At 42.9% G+C, this 16,171-nt stretch overlaps 1 protein-coding gene across 3 annotated transcripts; it reads left to right on the top strand.

The window, feature by feature from the left end:
* The first annotated feature begins 539 nt into the window (after positions 1–539).
* Positions 540–15,433, top strand: mapk6 (mitogen-activated protein kinase 6). 3 transcript variants are annotated; one of them, XM_051074657.1, is made up of 9 exons: positions 540–760; positions 1,720–1,799; positions 4,990–5,895; positions 5,997–6,314; positions 11,227–11,371; positions 11,798–11,962; positions 12,099–12,294; positions 12,569–12,686; positions 12,970–15,433. In XM_051074657.1, the coding sequence occupies exons 3-9, from the start codon at positions 5,659–5,661 to the stop codon at positions 14,062–14,064; spliced, it is 2,274 nt and encodes a 757-aa protein (XP_050930614.1). In that variant the 5' UTR covers positions 540–760; positions 1,720–1,799; positions 4,990–5,658; the 3' UTR covers positions 14,065–15,433. The 3 variants fall into 3 exon arrangements, with proteins under 3 accessions (XP_050930614.1, XP_018539136.1, XP_018539135.1); XM_018683620.2 differs by lacking the exon at positions 1,720–1,799; XM_018683619.2 differs by lacking the exons at positions 540–760; positions 1,720–1,799 and adding an exon at positions 4,130–4,279.
* Positions 15,434–16,171: the final 738 nt, after the last annotated feature.

Genomic DNA, 16,171 nt, shown 5'->3' with positions numbered 1-16,171 from the left:
ATGAACTGCACACACATAAAACTGTCTTCTTGTATGGACGTATATTATATTGTCTGTTTTTTTTGCATAGCAGTGGTCTGATGACTGCCAAGGGCCTGTGGAAATACACAACTTACAATACTGTATGAGCATGTGCTGTAATGTGACAAAAATCATCCTTACTTATAGCCAAATGGACATGTATTTTTTGCCTTATTCAAATGTGTTTTGGAGGGCTTTCATAATTCATTAGGGCTGTGTAATCCTTTAAAAATCACACATCACCAGAACTGGATTTGCAAAGGTCTCACCCAGAAACGAGAAAGTGTTTCAGTGCAGGCTGCAAAAAGATAAGAGCAGATGTGAAAATGAGGGGGGGGGGACAAAAGAGAGAAGCATAAGAAAGTGGCTGTCAAAGAGGGAGACAGGGGGAGGTGGAGGCAGTGGACTCTAATGGCAGTGGGTCTAACACACAGAGAGGCCAAGCCATACACAGAGCAGTCTCCGCCCCTCTCTTGCCGGGCCTATATTAACTCTCCATGGAGCTCCACCTCACAACCAGAGGCACATGGAGTAGGATAACACACAGCCAAGGCTTTGAGAATAAAATCCCATACCCACACATATACAGGGAGATACTGGACTGCGCTGAAAACTCTCCACCTGTCTGCCTGTCAGACTATAGCAGTGTTGGATATACCAGTATAAATTCTCCTGGATGCATGGACTGTTAACTTCTGTACTATGTTGCTCCGGTCGTCTCAGGAGAATGTCAGCCTCAGTAAGTGACAAGAAGATTTCATTTTCTATAAGGAACAAGCAGACATGAATGTGACATGCTGGTGATGCTGAAGATTTCTGTGTTTTTGCCAAGAATTTAGGCAAAGAATTAAACAAGGAGAACAAGTCAGATGTAAAGAACAGTTATGGTGAGCTGGTATATGGCAGAAATAGGGCTGAGGTACACTCGCTTTAAGTGTGCTTGTGCTCGTGTGAGAGACAGTAAGAGTCATACTACTATCACCAGCATATGAACATTAGTAAGCAAATAGCATGTGAATAACTTCATTTGTCACATAAGGGATATGCTGTATCCACCAAACAACAGCACAGGATTGCAACAGCTTTTGTTTTGTTTGGGACCATAGAGCATTGGCCCACAGTCATACAGCACTATCAATAACTGTAAGTGGCAGTGATAGAGCCCACTGTAATCTTCACTAAATTACATACTCAAATTTGTTGTGCTTAAGATTCGATGTCAACTACGTGTCTTATAAAATAACAACAGGGGAGGCCTGCAACAGTAGCTGTAATAACCCTGGTGGAAACGAGTTGTTAGTGATTATTTGTGACTGAAGTACAGAGCCGTCTTCTCCAAAACAATCAAAATGTCAGGGAATAATCTACCTCCATTTATACATCTACAGCAGTGGGCAAAGAGCACTCATGAGGGCAAGCAAGTTCCAATATGTTATCTACCAAAAGCTTTTTAATCATTAATGTCGCCTTCATCAGAGGCAATCAGTGAGTCTTATGAAAGGAGACCAGAGGCCAGAGGGAAGAAATCATATTAGCAATAACGTATTCTAAAGGAGTGAAAGTTTGAACTTTCTCTGCAAGTCTCTGACTTGTGAGGGATGCAAAGTGTCTTGGCTGTGAGGAGGGTTGGCAGTGGATCCTTCAAGAGCAGGACATGGTGTTCAAAATGTCTCATCAGAAAACATCTGCTCTCCTCAGGCACCTCAAAGCACACACTCAGTTTGAACTACCTTGACCTCTGACCTTCCAGTGGAGGAGGGGAATCAAAATTTGGATCAGTAAGGAAATATTTTAGCATGAATCACTGAACATTCATTGTCAAGCCACAGAGAATGAATGAAAAATAGAAACGCTTCTTATAGTAGCCTCACCTCACCTTAAAATCCAGCTTCATCTAACCATATGAGACATTATAATAAGATATTAGATATTAGATATTATTATATAACTTCTTTTCTCCTCGATGCATGACACAAAATATCATATATCACAAACTACGACAGTCATTGCCACCAAAAAATCACAGTGTGACAGGTGTACTTCACTCTCCTTGTTCGACTAATAACCGTAAGTCACTCTAACGTAAGTGTGTCGCATCCCTTACGGTCCGCATGCAGTTTCTGTCCTCCATCGCAGAGCCCACCCCGGCCTGTGAGAGGCATCTGCATTCTCGGGCACATGGGTTCTCACATGGTCTGCCTGCGGATGCTGATGTAGGCTGCTGCGGCTGTGATGCTGCTGCTTGCACGCCCGCCCATCCATCCATCCATTCACAGCATCCACACAGTGAAAGAGGGGGAGAGAGGAGAGGGCCATGCGTTGTGGGATACCAACCGCAGTCTGAATGAGGGATCCGAGCGTAGGGGAAAAACATAGCGTCTTCCCCTCATCTCTTGGTTTTGTTTTGCTCGGGATGTGTAAGCCTCATGGAGATAAGATCTGAGGGCGGACAGCTAAAAGGGAAAACACCCCGAGCATCACGGTGCCAGATGGACTTTCTAAATCCGCAAGCCGCAGTGAGTGACCTGTCCGAGGGATTTTTCTCACTGACTAATGCAATGGTGCGTGCCGTAATCGGAAAACAGCACTAATTCCCATCAAAGGCGACAACAAATACTAGGAAAAACAAGTCGTGGACTAATCTGGAAAATAACAGCTTATAAGCAAACAACACCTATGGCTACTGTAATAAGAAATAAATAAATAAAAATGCATGGATGAAAAATGGGCGGAACACTACCTACAGGCTGTGAAGAGACTGTATCTAGATGTTGGCAGGTCTAAATTTTCTGTTGAGATTTTGAAAGAATGTGAAATAATAAAAAGCAAATATAGAAAATAGAGCATAAATCCTGAGATCTCCTGAAATCCTGAAAGTTGTTTATCTAAGTCAGGTAAGATAAACAACTTTCAGAGCTTTCTGTGACTTTTTGATTTCTCCTCGAATACGCATTTAAATAGGACACAAAATGTCTCCTCCATCCCTTATCACATAACATTGTATTTATATTTAAGAGGCTGCAAAATACAACCAGTGACACCAAAATCAAGCAAACATCTTTTTGTCTTTCTCATGTTTATTTCTACTAGGATTGTGTCTGTTAATTATAATAGGCCTTTTTGTACAGTTTGCCGTGCTGTCCTGTGGCTGACCTTTGCTTGACAGCTGCTATGGCTACACATAAAGATAACTGTAGCATTCTTGTTTCCTGTAAATATTACAGGCAATTGTACGATGCTGTTATTGGTGGTATGGTATTTCGTCCACAAACCTTTATACTGAGTGGGAATTTGAATCTACCGCTGTCAAATGATCCGCAACTTCAAACACATCTTTTGAATGATTTCTGCTGCCTTCAAGTACTGCTCGAAGTTTCCAAAACTTGTCAAAACATCCGGCTCCTTTGCGCGTTCTGTCCCGGATATATCAGATATATTTCAGTATGCAACACTGTCATACCACTAAAAGTAGCTTGTTTGTACCCCCCATCGCTCCACCCCATACAAGTAAATTAAATACATTTAATTAGCTATATATTTTACATGCGATTGAAACATAACTTTAACCATCAGGTGTACCGCGTGAGGTCAGCCTCCTGTATATATTACACATTTTGTATATATTATACATTTTAATCATATTATTAATAATATTTAAAGGACTAACAAAGATGGGACAAAGAACAAGGGGTATAATGTTTCTGGAATCATGAGAAATACGCGAAAAAGCACTTAAAAATAACGTAACTTAATGTAAATAATGCAGGTTAAATATAATTGGTGTAATAAAGTAAATGTTGATTAATAAATATATTTGTGCTGGTTTTGCGTTTAGCCTAATTAGCACAATTGAACTCGCTGAACTGCCTAGGTAGTTCCTAATGAACCCAATGAACCTGAAAGTGGCTTCGGGATATTATTCATAAGAGATCATTTTGGCTAATATAACAAAAAAAATTAAGAACGGTTTAAAGATAATGGAAAAAACTGAACGATTTAGTTGTCTTAGGCTAAAAAATCCCCCAACTTTATAGCAAATTACCGCTTCCTCAGATCATTTGTGAAAGGCTCTCACCGTAGTTGGTATATTTCCAACAGTCACTGAAGGCAGCCTCGTGATGTCACGCTGCCTTTCATAGCTCTGCCCAGCCTAAATGGCGATTGCAACAGTTCCGCAGAGCTCGGCGGACGGAGCTTACTCAAACCTTGTCTGGGTTTGATTAAATACATAACGAGACTAATGAGACGAACAAGGACTGTAAGTTTTTTCTTATATGTCGATATTTGTCTCTTTTATTTACATTGTATGTCGTTTCACCGCAAATTCGTGATCGTTTTTAGCGGTTAAACGACGTCGGCTTTGTGCTGCTAAGCGATAGGAAAGCTGTACCACGTAGTCAGAAGCCTCCGCCAACAACGGCTCCTTTGTTCATGCTATCGGCGGGTTTCGCCGTAACGCTATGTTTGATAATTCTGAAACGAGCAGTGTATTTAGATCTTTGATTTCCGTGTACACTTCATGTGTCACCGGGTGGTCACGGTTGTGTGATAAATTAAACGAAATAGACGGAGGTCTGTCAGTAGCGTGTCAGCCTGCCGTTATGCTTCCATTCTTGGCTTTTTTCCGCCAGACCCGGCGAGGGCCACAAAATAAGCGGAATGAAATGTAAACCTCGGAATAAAACAATTTTCACTTAATTGTATGGTATACAAACATCCATACTGATGTTAATCCTAGTAAAGCTCTAGTGGCTTATCACACAATTTTATCGATACCCAGGAACCGGACTATCAAGCGCCGAAACCTGGCGGGGGAGGGGTTAAGTTTCCATTAAAGTCACCACATTTGACGAGAGCCGGAAGGTTTTCTTGGTGGAAATTTTCTGTCGTGAAATGATGGACTTTAAACTGTTATTATCAAGGTGTTTTCTTACGTCACATTTTCTCTGTTTTTCTCTCGTCTTTCAGGTTATACCCAAGTAAAATGGAGGATAGTTTTGACTGCGACTGTGGCGAGCTTGAGCCACCTGATCACTGAGGGTGAAAAATTACTTTGAAGACTTAAAGGCCAGACTCATTTCAATTTTATAGATCAGGTGACTTGACAGGTAAATTACACAGACCGACAAATAAATATTAAAAAAAAGAAGAAGAAAAAAAAAGTGCATTTAGGCACATTTCATATGACGCTGCTCAGGACCAGTCATACACTGAATGTATCTGCACTGTGAGGATGCAACTACATGTTTTTATAGTTTAACATAGTTTCAGTGCTTTTTAATCGGCCTCAAAGTCCATTCCATTGCAGTCTATAAACACTAGTCTACAAACATCTGTTCATTTAAAGATACCTGCACATACAAGATTGGAGGAGGGATTCAACTTTTAAAATTTCTCTCCTTATTCAAGATGGAAAGAAAGTTTGACTACACATTAGTGCCCCGCATCTGACAGTGAGGGCTAGACAGGGGGGACTCGGTAGTCGTCTGTACAGGGGTCAGTTAGCTCAGCCTCTGAAGTAGTGTGGGGAATTGTCTGATAAATTCCTCAGTTGGTGTTGAAGTTGGACTTGAAACGGGCCAGAGACCAAACGTTAGAGATAGCCGGAGCTTGGTGTAAAAGCCTAAAAGAGTCGTCATGGCGGAAAAGTTTGAGTCACTGATGAACATCCACGGCTTTGACCTGGGTTCTCGCTACATGGACTTGAAGCCTCTGGGCTATGGAGGGAACGGCCTGGTGTTCTCTGCAGTTGACACCGACTGTGACAAGCGTGTAGCTGTGAAGAAAATTATCTTGACTGACCCACAGAGTGTGAAACATGCCCTGCGGGAAATCAAGATCATCAGACGCCTCGACCACGACAACATTGTCAAGGTAAATAACAAGTGATCAGCTCCGAGTATTCCTATTGTCTTAATATAAAAGGAAATATGAAATCTGATTTCCAGTATTGACCCTTCCTTTTTTGTCACCAGGTGTTTGAGACTTTGGGACCCAATGGACGCAGGCTAACGGAGGATGTGGTGTCCCTGACAGAGGTCAATTCAGTCTACATTGTGCAGGAGTACATGGAGACAGACCTGTGTCAGCTGCTGGATAGGGGCCTCCTGTCAGAGGGCCATGCTAGGCTCTTCATGTACCAACTCCTCAGGGGCCTTAAGTACATCCACTCTGCCAATGTGCTGCATCGTGACCTCAAGCCTGCCAACCTGTTTGTCAACACAGAAGACCTGGTACTGAAGATCGGGGACTTTGGGCTGGCCCGCATCATGGACCCCCACTACTCTCACAAGGTAGGACCTGTTTCTGAGTAGCTGTTAATCAGTCTTGTATTCATTGAAAGCTGAATATTATTTTTATGAGGTCTCATGACGAGCGTTGTGTTGAAAGGCTGCATAGATCAGATTTCTAAGAAGCACAAACATAAGTGTTTACACACACTCTGCCCATAGATAAGTGCTTTGTTGCTCTGGCACGAGATGTTTACATTATTTCCCAGTAATGCAAGTGTTCCCCAGAATGACGCAGTTTCACAACAGGAAGTAAACACGACGGGATGTGGTTCCGTGAGGTAACGCCTCTGTTTCCCTTCTCAGGAGAAGTGAGGCTGTGGAAAATGCAACCCTGGGAACTTTTTTTTCCCACTTAGAAGTGAAATCGGGCTCAACTCCAAGTCTAAATATACAAATGAGTGGGCTCATGATAATGTGGCTTAGCAAAGATGAAGATAATCCTTATTCTCAGGTGAAAAAAACAGCAAATTTTTGACAATAGCACAAGCAAAACAGATGCAGTTCAGCCTTGAGCTTTCATCAGCTTCAAATAATGATGTTGAAGGCTCGAGGCTGCGGCACAGCCATTACAGCCATGCTGCAATATAATATATTATATAATATATTTATTTATATCTGAGAGTGCATGTTTTCCTGCAGTTCCACTTGCCAGGAGGTTTAATCCATTTTCAAGCCTATAACTTGTAGAAGAAAGATAATTGGGTCTCATACAGAGTTTTCTATGTCTTACAAGACTTTTTCCTTGTTTCTCATCTGATGTAAACCTGAGCATTAAAAAACAGATGTTAACTCCCAAATGTTGAATGTACACATTTTAATTGTCTCCATAAATCTGTATTTTGTTTTGTGAAACATTGGTAATGGTAGCAATAAAGTAGGTTGCTCTTGTCTTAAGTATGAGAAGAGTACAGATCAACTTGTCTAATTGTAGCCAGGTGGAAGGCCTGTATTGGTATTGCCCTTGTGTGTTTCTGTCACCCTTTATAAAGGGATGAGGAAATTCCAGGCAAAGGCCATATGGTGATGTGAGGAACTCTATGTTAGGAAGCCCCCCCCCCAAGCTGCTGGATCTCCTTAGAGCAGTCAGATGCTTACACGTGTCTCAGATTAGTCATCGGAGGGTCTGAAGTGGCTCACGTGATGTGATCCCTCTGACTGGCAGGGCCTCATTCATATCCTTTACACAGCCAGGATCCTGCCTCATTGGGCATCACTCTGAGGCAGACTTACACTCACTTGTTTACTGTTCAGTTTCAACGCCACTAGTAGTCTAGTCACATTTTCAGTTCAGACTTCTATAGTCTCATATGAGTCATATCTTAGGTGGAGACAATGGGTCTGTCTGCAATAGGAAGGGGAAGGCGAGGCTTACAGTTGCCGGGAAGAAGTGAGAGTTTCTCACACATTTCTGTCCCTGTAGCCACCCACCCAGTGATACTGCACTCCTCCCTTACATCACGGTTTGTCATGTGGGCTTTTCCCCTCTATATAAGCAGTTTTTCCTGATGGGGAAACATGCTGGCAAGTGGGCATTGAAAAGCTGCTTGGCTGGGGTCAGCTCTCTTGTGTTTGACTATTGTCTGCGGTAGTGCTGCAGCAGACTACTGCTGCTGAGTTTTTGTCAAGGATACAGACGCTGTAGTCATGTAGTCAGACTGACTTTAGCGGGGTTTGTTTGACCCCTCTCTCCTTTCCAAACTGTGTGTTTTGTCTGTCTCTACTGTGATAACAATAGTAATGTGGTGGGGATGGATCTCTAGCAACCACTTTCTCATGGCACCTATCGTCATCTGATAGTGTGTGTGTGTGTATGTATGTGTGTGTGTGTGTGTGTGTCTGTGTCTGTGTGTGTGTGTGTGTGTGTGTCTGTGTGTCTGTCTGTCTGTCTGTCTGTCGGGTGTCTGGTGTCTGTGACCAAATGAGGTTTGTTTAAAGTGAACCCATCACCCCCACATGACACTAGTGATGAAGTGTGTAGGTGTTAAAAAAACTGTTGGTTTCGGTGTTGGCCAGAGATTAGGGTAAAATCACTGGGGGCAAACCTTCTCACAACCACTGTGGACTTTTAGCAGACGGGGTGAGCAAGAGCAGCTGGGTGGCTGAGTGCATGTTATTTGAATAACGTCGTTTCTAAATAAAGAAGCGCTCTTTGCTAGTGAACCTCAGTTTCTGGCGTAGCTTCAGTAATGTGGTATGTAGATTCATGCATCAATGGTGTAGGCACAAAGCGTGTGTTCCACCTTTTCCTCCTACATTCCTGCTTTTTTGTATTGCTCAAGTTAATAATAAAAAAAACATAACTCCTCATGATTCCCTTCAGGCTTTTTATTAATCCTGCATGGCTTTGTTTTAAGGCAGACCCTCATGGTGGCCCGGGATCAAGAATGACAAGAATTCACGTGCACTCATCCAACTTCTCCAACCCCGATTCCCCTCCCTTTTCCCAGCCAGCCCTTTGTCTTGTTGTGGGAGCCTTGCTCAGGGCCTTATTTGCAGCTGATCTGAAAGCCTGTGCTCATTTTCAGTTGTAGCCTGCCATTTTAGAAGAGAAAGAAAGAGAAAATACTGTGGATTTAACACTCCTACATGTAGCTTTTGCTTTGGTTTTGCTCAAGCAAGCTGTTTTTGGTTTTAAGTGATGTAGCTGAGGCTGTAAACAACTCCAGGATAGTGTAACACATTTAATGTGTGTCTTAAGCTAAGTGAAATCACATCTCCTCAGTGTGGTAACACATTATTTTAGAGGTGACAGCCAATCTAGTTCTAACATCATGTCTGAGATCTGAGGTTTGTCTTTTGAAATGAAGACAAGTTAAGAGAAATGTGCATATTACTGTAAGTCATGTATATGTAAGTAGTTGCCCTAATGTAACCTTGAAAAACTTGAATGTAGGCCCTTGTGCTTGCCTGTGGCTTAGTGTAAAATGCAGTAATTTGAGACACTGTAGAAATAATGACCAGGAAGTTTTCAGGAATGTTATAAGAAGAGGGTTCACAGAGGTCTTCTGCCACACAAGCATTCTGCACAACACACAGCCCCAAACCACAACTACAAGAACAGACACACATTTGACCCAATTATTCAGCCAGCAACAGGCCTGTCTGGCACCAGACTGCACAGGATCTAACTAAAGAAACGCTGGGGAGTCAACTTGATGAATTTCAGAGAGGTGGTTTCACTTATTTTCCCAAGCCTAAAACAATCCTACAGTTTCCAAGAACCAACAGTGAGAGGAATTATGATAGAGCCCTAGACCAGAACAAAAAATCATAAAGAAATAATTGTTTATCTGTTAATTAGGTCCATATGTTCAATGTGTTCTGAGACTGCAGTGAAGCTCCACATATCCCTCTATTAATAGTGCCAGTATACCCATGAAATGAAATGATTCATGTATGTGTGGGTGGATGGGTTAAAACTAAAATAAAGTCGTGCCAATAGGGAAATCTGTTATTTTATTCAGTTACCAACAACTTTATTCTTCAAATGGAGGCTCAGGCTGAGGCTGGGGATGATCTCACTAATTCTACATCGCCACCTTTTACTGACATCTAGTCCAACCTGCTAAAGGTTGCTCTTACTAACAGCAGCCTGACACAATGAGGGAGCCTGTTATGAGTCATTAAATGTCAGCCTGGTTTAATCTAGATCAGGTGGTTAAGTTATTCACCATCTGTTGCCAGAGGTATTGAGATGGCTGATGCTCTAATGCCTGTGTCTCTGTCTTTGTGGTGAGTGGCCCACTTAGTAAATCAGTAAAAGTGAGGCAAGCTGGAATGCACTTTATGCCTTCAGCTGGTAAGCAGACTCTGATCTGCTCCTTTTTAGTTCAGAGTCCACAGTACACAGAATTGTCCTTGTGCAATGACCCAACACTTTTTCAAGCTGACCTAATCTACATTCTGTTGCAATGCTCTGCAAAGCTGGTTGCATTTGTTCCTCCACCTTAATCACAGTCCCACAGGTCAAACAATTTATGAGCCATTTCATAGAATGGGTGCTGGACAGCCTTGCAGGTTTAGCCTGTGGGAGTGACCTGCAGTCAAAGTCAGTGCTAGACCCAGACAAACAGATTAGCTGGTTATCTGAAGGAGGGAGTCATGTCTGTAGCCTACATACAGTGTCATTTATAGGCTCTATCAAAACAAGTATGTGCAGAGCAGTGATACACTCCAGGATAGTGTGACATCAAGCATTTGCAGCTAAATTAGGGCAGAAACAGGAGCCTGGCTCAGTGGTGAGCTGTCCATTTTGGTCTCACCACAAACTACCATTGCATGAGAGAGGGGGCAAGGCAGCAAGGGTGTTGTTTTACCACATCCCCTCCCCCAGTGTCCCAGTGTGTACATACACACACTCCCACAGGTCAGTTTCCTTTGTGTTCAGTGTCCTCTGTCCCCGTGAATAGTCACTATGTGAGAGTGGAGTGTAGATTGGTGTCACTGGTGTGTCAGTGTGTGGCAGCAGGGGATTATCCTGCTCTCTCAGACTGCTGACAGGGCCTGCACGTGTCTGATCTCCCCCTTTTCATCTGTCTTTTCTCTCTGGGGTCTTTGTCTCCATGCTGTGTTGCGTACGTGACCAGCACAGAGCAGGTCCGTCAAGGAGATGGCAGGGGAGTTAAAAAGTTTATCACAGACCAGTAGGCATGGTTTATTTTGGTACTCGTGTTAGCAGCAGTGTTTGATGGCAAACATGGAAGCACATAAAACAGTGTTAATCACATTTATCTATTACTGAGAGAAACAGCAGAGTTTAGTGGCTCATAACTGTGAATGAACCAAACATGAGGATACAGTAGTTCATAAACAAGGCTGGTTTTTGGAAAAATACAGCTGTGAGTCATGCTTTCTTGTAGCTGTTATTTTCTCCAGAGTCGCACTAAATATGTCTCGTCTCCCTCTAATGCAGGGCCATCTCTCTGAAGGTCTGGTCACCAAGTGGTACAGATCTCCTCGTCTGCTGCTGTCTCCTAACAACTACACCAAAGCCATCGACATGTGGGCCGCTGGCTGCATCTTTGCTGAGATGCTCACAGGGAAAACCCTCTTTGCAGGTAAATGTTGATTCAATTTCTTATGTGTGACTCACTGCAACACGTCATATACAAACACACTGGTAAGCAGTCTGTAAAGCAGGTCAGTTGACTCTGAGGTAAATATATAGCATAGGTCTGATGAGGCATATGTTTTTCCTCTTAGTCAGTGTGTTTATGTTCAGACCAGACAGGAGATGGACCCAGACTCAGTCTGCTTTTACTATCCTTGTTGCTCTCCTTTTCAAATCCAGCTGGAGCTGGGAGGAGACAGTCTGTTCTTGTTTGTTGAAACCGCCCTGAGCTGAACACAAGGCAAATAACATCTCTGCTCTCATGATCTGCCATGCTCAGCCTCGCTCAAAGCAAACTCACTCAGTCATGGAGACATTGAACGTTGTATAACTCTTCTAAGAAAAGTGCTTGATCTTTGTCTTCCTGTTTCAGGTGCCCATGAACTGGAGCAGATGCAGTTGATTCTGGAGTCTATTCCCGTACTGCGAGAGGAAGACCGGCAGGAGCTCCACAGTGTCATCCCCGTCTTCATTCGCAATGACATGTCCAAGCCTCACACACCACTGGCCAAGCTGCTGCCTGACGTCAGTCCCCAGGGTGAGTAGCACTTAGTCATCCAGGAGTGCTCATAGGCTCATGAAGTACTCATGACCACAGACTAAAGATAGGGGTCGTGCTGTCATACATCCCATTTCACGTTTCTTAATAATCTCATTGTCCTCCCTCTCTGCAGCCCTGGATTTCCTGGAGAAGATCCTGACCTTTAACCCCATGGATCGTCTGACCGCAGAGGAGGCCCTGGCCCACCCCTATATGGCTGACTACTCCTTCCCCCTGGATGAGCCTGTCTCTCTGCACCCTTTCCACATTGAAGATGAAGTAGATGATATCCTGCTTATGGACCAGAGCCACAGCCACACCTGGGACAGGTATGCTCACTCATTTATTCCCTCTCCTGCTGACCAGGCTTGAAGAGACAGTTACGTATTTTCCTTGTTCAGGCATTTTTCTTGTGTGAGAATATTGTGCCTTGCTTTCTGCAAACTAAGCAGTAAGAATATCTACAGGTCACCTGACCAGAAAAACTTGTTTTCTGGACTAGTTTAATGATTTGTTTGCATCATGTGCTGTACTGGAGCTTTGTTTTTGAATCATCGTTTTATGCTTTTTTGTACTAAAGTCTCTCTTTTATACTCTTATCAGGTTTCATGAGAGCCAGCTGTCAGAGGCTGATTGGCACTTGCACAGCACCCATGACCCAGATGAAGTTCAGGTTGACCCGAGGGCACTCTCTGATGTAACCGATGAGGAGGAGGTCCAGGTGTGTTTGTATTTTGACAAACATCTACATACTTAAAACAATTTTTCTGCTTGCTTAAAACACATTTTAAAGCTCACAGATTAGAGAAATCTGCTTCTCAAATGTGAGAATACATAAGTGTTGTATTGCTCTAAAGAGAACACATAACTAATAGTTTTGTGTTGTAAACTACAGCTTTACCAGGCTGTAAATGTAGGGATAACATCCTAGCTTCTGACTAACTTCAGTTTTTTTTTTTTGATGAGATAACAAAAGTTAAATGGCGGCTGTGTTCTGTTTGCAGGTGGATCCTCGTAAATATGCCGATGGAGATCGGGAGAAGTTCCTGGATGAGCCGTCCTTCGACTACTCCAGTATGTTCCCGCCAGAGCGATCCTGGCAGGATGACCACCACGAGAACAAATACTGTGACCTGCAGTGTAGCCACACCTGTAACTACAAGGCTGTGTCACCCTCCTACCTGGACAACCTCATCTGGAGGGACAGCGAAGTCAACCACTACTACGAACCCAAGCTCATCATTGACCTCTCCAACTGGAAGGAGCAGCAGAGTAAGGAGAAGGCCGACCGCAAGGCCAAGAGCAAGTGCGAGAAGAACGGGCTGGTGAAGGCCCAGATCGCACTGCAGGAGGCTGAGAAGACCCAGAGTACAGTGGAGAAGGACAGAGACCAGGAGAAACACCAGACAGAGAAGCCTCAAAGTCAGCAGAGCCAAGGCTTTGACTTCGACTCCTTCATCGCCAGCACGATTAAACTGAGCCTGCAGCCAGAGCCCTGTCAGGAAGTGGCGCTGCTCAGTGAAGTGGGCCTCCTGAATGAGCTCAACTCTTCCGTCTCCCAGCTGGAGGCTCCCCGCTCAGGCTCCATGTCCAAGTCCATAAGTCAGGAGAAGGAGGAGAAGTGCCTGGTAAACCTTGCCCAGTTAGGCGGTGGAGGGTTGGGAGTCGTCGGCGGGGATGGTGCCTGGCCCGCTCACCCATGGGAGAGCTTCGGCTCCGGGGAGACAGTTGGGGAGAATGGCTGCTTGATAGACGAAGCGTGCTGGGACATTCGCAAAGAGGACCACCTCCAGAAGGAGAGCACTTACACCAGCTACCTGGACCACCTGTTCAGTAGGAAGGAAGAGGGGGTCGCAGAGACTGTGGCCAGCCCAGAGACGGAGCTCTCGGAGGGGAGAGAGCTGGACGAGAGCTTCCTCAGCAGGAACACGGAGATCGTGCTTAATATGCAGCTGGACTCTCTGGCCCTGCCTGGCTTTGACAGCACCGATGACTTGCCTCTAAAATCCATCCAGGCGTCTTTCACCCCCTGTGCTGTCAAATGTTCCCCACAAATTGCCCACAAAACATACAGCAGCATCTTCAAGCATCTTAATTAAAAGAAATATATCCTCCCTCACAGTGCAAAATCTAAACAGTTTTGTTTTTATGTTTTTTAATAATATGGTATATTATTGTACTTGAATCATTTCATACCTTTTTTATTATGGTTACTTTTAATTATTTTTTTGTTTATTTTTTTTAAGAGTTGAGAGGGGTGATTTATTATATTTAAAGAGTTTTGGTCATCACTCTGAGCCTTGATCACCAGGCCTTCATGGATTAATGTCTACGCCCTCATTGCTAAACTGGCATGTCACTCGCACACTTAAGTACTGTAGATGAACAGAGAGCAAGAGAGAAGTAAAGTGCTAGAAGAAGAAAGATGGGCGGGAGGAGAGAGGATTAAAGAGATGAGGTTTGGCTGTTTGGGTGTGACATAAAGAAGGATGGTAGACGCTAACATTGCTGTAGGCTTTTAAAGTGCTTTCAAACAGCCTTTCCTGGGATGGGATACACATGAAAAATAAGGGGCTGGGTTTTCCTTTTTGTTCTTTTTTTCTTCTTTTTTTATGGTTTTATTTTTGACTTTATAACATTTTTCCCCAAAGAAAGCTTCCGTAACCCTTTCATACTGTAAATCTGACACATGATGCCAGCAGCAACCATTATCGTAGGCGTTAATGTAAATGTGTTATCTACCTCAAGGTAACAGCCGCGAGAGACACTCGAAGCCGCACTAGTGCTTTACACACATGACCATCCTCATACCATGAAATGAAGTGGTCGCATAGATGAAATCTGTCTCACTTTAGCATTTAACATAGTGAGGTGTTTCAGTAATCATTATTTATTTCTAGCAAGATGTGCGATATTTATTTTATCAAAATGTGTTATTTCAATGTGATTATTGAAGATTGAGGAGTTGGACAGACTTCCATTTTCATTTCGGCACTATATGGGCGTGTAAGTGTTCCTTTTGTTTTAAGGTAGGATGCAAATTCATCTTATGTTCTAAAAAGAAGTTGAGGCTTTCCATTTTCCATCAATATTGTCCTAATGGATATCATTCTTTCTATTCATTTTTTTTGTTTTGTTTTTTTATTTATAGGTGCGTTCTGTCTTTAGTGGAAAAACTGCTTTATGGTTTAAAGAAGCGCCTAAAAGTCTTAATTTTTTATCTAAATGTAATGTAAAAAATGCGTGCATGGAAGCAAGAGAAAGGTACATTAAAAGTAAAGTTAATGGTGAGTATAATGTACATCAGTTTTAATTGTACGTTTTTTGTTAAATTTCTATGTACTTTTTCCAGGCAAGCATGATGAATTAGGATAAGGTGTAGCATGTAGAACACTTATGGACTTTTTTTTGTAATCATTGGTTCCCCTGTTCTACAAAATATCTCAAAATAAAAATTACTGGCAAAGAGTTTTGCATGTTTCTCTTCTTTATTAGGGTTAGGGTTAGGGTTAGGTTCTGACCTTATCCACTCAGTTAAGTTGTGTTTTAGTAGTGAATTTTGCATGACGGAACAGCCACAAGGTCCTTTTTGTTGGAGAAGTGCTGACTGTGGTGTTGCCACCTCTAGACTCTCACATTTAATGTTTAAGTAGGCAGACTGAATTACACCACAAATACCGGGGACATGAGCTTTGAATCACCAGCTAAATGTAGCTGTGGCTCATACCACCATATTTCAGAGCTGTCAGCTTGGTACACAGATTCCCACCTACTTTTAGTTATAAAACTGCAGAGTAATAAGTGTACATTTTCTTCTTAAGGCTGCAACATTTTTGCCTGTTGTGCTACAGTGACGCATTTCTCTGTTACCAAATAAGGTGCCCAAACACAGACGCCATTTCACATCCTATCACAGGCCACCTCCCTATGTATTTCCAAACTTCTCTAAAGCATAAATTGCTTGACAGTAACAAGATGACAACACCCGATTGTGTGGAAATAATGGGTTCCTGTAGGTGGTGGTGACATTGTCAAAGTCACCCTGTCAGTGCTGGGATCAGAGTGAGTCAAGTCATATTTTCATCACAAGAAAGGGCTCTTTTTTGGCATGTTTACAGGAAATTCAGAGGCTAGAATAATAGAATAATACAATCTTCAAATGTTGAAATAGCATGATATTTAGGAGTCAAGTGGCTTAATTAAAAT

The sequence above is a fragment of the Lates calcarifer genome, linkage group LG2 (assembly GCF_001640805.2).
Source record: "Lates calcarifer isolate ASB-BC8 linkage group LG2, TLL_Latcal_v3, whole genome shotgun sequence".
NCBI classification, from domain to species: domain Eukaryota; kingdom Metazoa; phylum Chordata; class Actinopteri; family Centropomidae; genus Lates; species Lates calcarifer.
The sequence above is the reverse complement of the archived record's forward strand: the minus strand, read 5'-3'. Positions and strand labels throughout refer to the sequence as shown.

Bases quoted from the DNA above. Each gene is read 5' to 3' on its own strand.
- mapk6 (XM_018683620.2), top strand. From the start codon at position 5,659: ATGGCGGAAAAGTTTGAGTCACTGATGAACATCCACGGCTTTGACCTG. The intron at 6,315-11,226 runs GTAGGACCTGTT...CCTCTAATGCAG, and splicing joins ACCCCCACTACTCTCACAAG to GGCCATCTCTCTGAAGGTCT. The intron at 11,372-11,797 runs GTAAATGTTGAT...TTCCTGTTTCAG, and splicing joins AGGGAAAACCCTCTTTGCAG to GTGCCCATGAACTGGAGCAG.